At 40.7% G+C, this 5,115-nt stretch overlaps 1 protein-coding gene across 1 annotated transcript; it reads left to right on the forward strand.

Annotated features, from left to right (window-relative positions):
• Positions 1–2,935: 2,935 nt before the first annotated feature.
• Positions 2,936–4,550, forward strand: LOC149381001 (lectin/endochitinase 1-like). Its single transcript, XM_089601099.1, has 3 exons — positions 2,936–3,690; positions 3,766–3,916; positions 4,002–4,550. The coding sequence occupies exons 1-3, from the start codon at positions 3,105–3,107 to the stop codon at positions 4,393–4,395; spliced, it is 1,131 nt and encodes a 376-aa protein (XP_089457225.1). The 5' UTR covers positions 2,936–3,104; the 3' UTR covers positions 4,396–4,550.
• The last annotated feature ends 565 nt before the right edge of the window (positions 4,551–5,115 follow it).

A 5,115-nucleotide genomic window follows, 5' to 3' on the forward strand; every position in this document is an offset into this window, starting at 1 on the left:
TTAGAATATTTATGCATAAAATTCAACAAAATTTTAGTACAGGAGTCGTGTTCATAAAAAAAAACACTAATAAGTCGAAAATCGATATATATTAAATTACAAACAAAAAAATTTGAATTTTATTTTCGGTAGCGTGTAAAACTAATATATATTAAAGTACCCCTACATTATAAGTAGAAAATCGATATATATTATAATAACGTGTAATACATGAAAGAATAATCCCCATTAAGTAAACTCTGATGGGTTGTTATTTAGAAGGAAAAAAAAAACATATACAAAATAGTTATTTAAAGCTAGTTGATTTCAAAAATAGTCTAAGCGTTTAGTTTAAATAATTTTATGGAATTAGTTAAAAATTACATTGTTCAAATTTTTCTATGGTGGCAACATAAGATCGAGGCAAACGAGTGGGATTTGGGTTAGGTGGTAAACGAGTGAGATTTGGACGCCTAGAAAACTCCATGATCTGTAGGTTGAGTTATGAAGACGGTCTGTCCAAGAATAAACAAGACGAGCGCACGAGTAATATTATGTTGATCACCGAGCACCTACACAGAGTGGTTGGTTGTAATTTAAGTGCATTAATATCGGCGTTCAATATCAGTCAGAATCCGGACGATGCATTCAAACTCGGGTCTCTGGGTATATGTGTTGGGCTATCTACTAGGGCAGACAGCCAATAAAGTGATCAAAGAAAAGTGGCAAAAAATTGTGCTTATCGTTGAAGACTTGTCGTTCTTATTCAAGATGCCGTGAAGAAATATCAGCTGGTCCAAGAGATAGTCCAGCCTCTCGGTCAACTTAAAGCACTATCACGAGGCGTTGCTAAAGAAGTTGAAGGAAAAACCAGATGTAGCTCAAAAAGAGGTCAAGTCCACGTTGATGGGTATTTTGCATACCATTCATTACTGGGCATTCGAAGACTATCCCATAGATCGGGATGAGATTCGGTTAAGGCCCATTACCAAATTCATAAAGATAAATGCTCATTTCATCATAGAAAAAAGTGGCATCCAAGGTCATCGAAATTAGTTATGTCCGAACACTTGAGCAAGTTGCATGTGTTTACCAAGCCTCTAGCCCTACATTAGTTTGTTTACTTAACTTTGTTTAATTTTACTTAGCGTGCAAACTAAATCTGATACTACATGTTTAGATTGAGGAAGTATATAAGGATCATAAGCCATAATCGTTAATTGTAAATGAACGGTTGTAATAAGTACTCAAGAATGTAATTATATGCCTCGAACAGATTGGTTGGTTAGTCAGTCAAGTTGTTAACCAATTAAACAAACTCTCTCTCATCGTCTCTCTCAGTAGTCTACATTGATATACATTAAAGAGATCTGGTGTACCCTACATAAAATTTAGCTTTTATCCTTTTCTTAAATATCACAAGAATATACTATTATAGATATTATTTTAGTCATGATATGTTTCAAATGCTCATGATGTACATATAGACGATAATAACTATGCGAATAAAGAAAAATACATTTAACCAAGCATAGAACAATCATTCTTTAGATATGTTTAAGTTTCTATCTAAAGTTTCATTTCATTAATAAAATCACCTACTAGGCCAAAGCATATTAATTAATTGTTTAGGTTAATTTAATTTACTTCGGAGTGATGAGCTATTTTTCAAAGTAAATTAAATTGACCTAACAAGCTAATTAGTTTACTTCGGTCTTTGATTATTTTTCAAAAACAAGATGGGTTATTGATCTACTGACCTAATTGTCTTAATAAAAAATTGTATAAAATTACGAAAATAAGATACAGAATGATTTTTTTGATTCCATTATATAGATTCCAAAAACGATCATGTTTTTTATTTAGATGAAGAACCCTAAACATTGAATATGAGCAACAAAGCGCCATGTAGGCGTCTTAAGTGCGCCATGTAGGCGTCTTAGGCGCGTGGAAAATTTTTGGTGGAACGTGTTCTTTTGAGGGTTTCCTTACCGTTGCTAGCCCCCCAAGTTTTAGGGTTATAAGTTTGATTTTTGATAACCGGAAAACTTGCACAAAACAAATTTTGAAAGGGAAAACTCAAATTTTATTACGTTTGCGAAAAATTTAAGATTCTAAAACATTGGTTCGCATGCCTTATTGAAAATGGGAAATAATAGCGATAAAACGTGAGGAATGCTAGCTACGGGTAGTACTACCTCAAGTGTTCCGCATTCCACGGGTGGTGGATCGGAGTTCCGTCCGTGTGCTCGATGTAGTATGTCCCGTCGTGAATGACTTTACGGACTCTATAGGGGTCTTCCTTGTTCGGGCCTAGGACGCCGGCCCCTTCAACTTGTGTATTCTGAAACACTCGTCTGAGTACAAGGCTTCCGACGGCAAAGGTTCGCCATTTGATCTTGGAGTTGTAGTATCTTTCGACCTTGCGCTTCTGTGCAGCGAGGCGGCTGAATGCTTCAGACCTCTTTTCGTCGATCAAATCCAACTCCAGGCGCATGGCTTCGTCATTGTTTGCTTCGTCGGATATATCGACTCGGAATGTGGGAATCTCGGTTTCAATCGGAACCACGGCCTCGATCCCATAAGCGAGGGAGAATGGCGTTTCGCCGGTGGCGTTTCTCGCTGTCGTCCTATACGCCCATAGGACGAATGGCAATTCCTCGGCCCAAGCGCCTTTTCTGTCTTCGAGCTTCTTTTTAAGATTGCTCTTCATAGTCTTGTTGACTGCTTCGACCTGGCCATTGGCCATTTTTAGTTGATCGCAGATATCTCTTACTCGTGCGTTATCGAATTGGCGCCATTGTCGGTCACAATCAAGGCGGGGATACCGTGCCTGCATATGATGCTTCTCTAGATGAAGTTTGTCGTGTTTGCTTCAGTTATTCTGGCAAGTGGCTCGGCCTCTACCCACTTAGTGAAGTAGTCTATGGCGATTATGGCATACTCGTATATATATGAATTAATAACAAGATTTAAGATATGGGGGACTGACATTTATTGTAGCTAGTTACAGCCTGCAGCTCTATAAATAGCATTTAGAACTCGTTGCCCACCACACCACACCACACAACTCCACTCACTCTACGAAAAAAGAAGAAGAAAGAAATCATAGTAAGAAAGAAAAGATGATGATGAGGTTTTTAGCTGCCGTAGTGATCATGTCCTCCGCTATGGCGGTGGGTCTAGTGTCGGCACAGAGGTGCGGAAGCCTAGGCGGCGGGGGTACGTGTCCCGGCTTGCGGTGCTGCAGCATCTGGGGCTGGTGCGGCGACTCGGAGCCCTACTGCGGCCCCAGCTGCGAGACCAACTGCTGGGACGACGAGCGGTCCGACCACCGCTGCGGCACCGCTGTCGGAAACCCTCCGTGCGGCCAGGACCGGTGCTGCAGCGTCCACGGGTGGTGCGGTGGCGGCTGGGACTACTGCTTCGGGGAAAACTGCCAGTACCGCTGCTCCTCCTCCGTCCGTGGACCCCGCGTCGCTCTCAGCGGCAATTCCACCGCCAACTCCATCGGCAACGTCGTCGTCACCGAGCCGCTGTTCGACCAGATGTTCTCCCACCGCAAGGACTGTCCGAGCCAGGGCTTCTACAGCTACCACTCCTTCCTCGTAGCCGCCGAGTCCTTCCCAGCTTTCGGGACCATCGGAGATGTTGCGACACGCAAGAGAGAGGTCGCAGCGTTCCTCGCCCATATCTCCCAAGCAACATCAGGTAGTATACTATCCCTTCACGGTGCTGTGTAATCCGCACAAAATTTTACATTTCTTTTTGGGGTGTTATTTGAAGGGGAAAGGTCTGACGTGGAAAACCCTCATGCATGGGGGCTTTGTCATATCAATACAACTAATGTGACTGAGAATGACTTCTGTACCTCCTCCGACTGGCCTTGCGCTGCCGGCAAAAAATACAGCCCTCGAGGACCCATCCAGCTCACCCAGTCAGTGCATAGTAGTTTTGTTCTTATATTTATTCATTCTAAAGTAGCAGTCAAATAATATTATTTGTTTTTTTTTTTTATATAGCAACTTCAACTACGGACTTGCCGGCCAAGCCATTGGAGAGGACCTGATTCAGAACCCTGACTTGGTAGAAAAGGATCCAATCATATCATTCAAGACGGCCTTGTGGTTCTGGATGTCCCAGCACGACAACAAACCTTCATGCCATGACATTGTCCTCAATGCCAACTCCGCCGCGAACAGAATCCCAAACAAAGGTGTGATCGGCAACATTATTAGCCGCGCTTTTGGGCACGACGACTTTGCCGTTAGATCTTCAAGCATCGGATTTTACAAGAGGTACTGCGACATGCTGGGAGTGAGCTATGGACATGACTTGAAGTACTGGTTCGATAACACTCCATCATCGGAGTTCCAACGCATCCAAATGCGTGTTGCGCGGCGTAAAACAAGCTAGTCCTCCCCAAGTCGCTCTCTAGTAGTAAGAGTATGTTACGCATGTTGAATCCATGTTATGCTATGTAATATTATGTTACGCATGTATGTTAGAAACATTTATGTGTGATTTTCTAGCTCTTACGAGTTATAAATAAAGTAGCCACTTTCCTTCTATCACCATTTTCATTTTTGCGCTTGCATGAGTTTATAATTATACCTGTAGCCTAACTCTATTCAGCGATGAGCTTCATATACTATTACTTACAGATCCTCATCAAGTTTTCATCAATTAATAAATGATTCAAGAAAATACCACATAGCAGATTGTAAAAACAATCATCATATTTTACCTAGTTACTTTTATTCGATATTGTTTATTATATATCCTCCATAGTTTTGATATTGTAACTGATTGTACGATGTCAAATTGAATTTTTTTTTTTTAAGTATTAATTGTGTATTGGTTGCTGGCTCACATTAATTTTTATTTGAGAAATTTCATTAATTGGACCTAAAAATTAATTAAATATCAAATTAGACCACGGTTTTTAAATATCCAAAATGGATTTTTGAACCAAAGATGGACAAAATGCCCATCTGACCAATTTTTTAAAATTTTGTCTCCCCCACTCATTCACTTCACACGATTTCTCTCTTTCTCTCTCAACTCAAAAAATTTCTCGACTTGTACGATTCCATACGATATTGTATGACGGAATACAAGCTGATACGATGGCGT

Source organism: Urtica dioica, chromosome 11 (genome assembly GCF_054948205.1).
Source record: "Urtica dioica subsp. dioica isolate 48M chromosome 11, U.dioica_male_clone48M_v1_H2, whole genome shotgun sequence".
In the NCBI taxonomy this organism is placed as follows: domain Eukaryota; kingdom Viridiplantae; phylum Streptophyta; class Magnoliopsida; order Rosales; family Urticaceae; genus Urtica; species Urtica dioica.

Bases quoted from the DNA above. Each gene is read 5' to 3' on its own strand.
- LOC149381001 (XM_089601099.1), top strand. From the start codon at position 3,105: ATGATGATGAGGTTTTTAGCTGCCGTAGTGATCATGTCCTCCGCTATG. The intron at 3,691-3,765 runs GTAGTATACTAT...TGTTATTTGAAG, and splicing joins TATCTCCCAAGCAACATCAG to GGGAAAGGTCTGACGTGGAA. The intron at 3,917-4,001 runs GTCAGTGCATAG...TTTTTTATATAG, and splicing joins GGACCCATCCAGCTCACCCA to CAACTTCAACTACGGACTTG.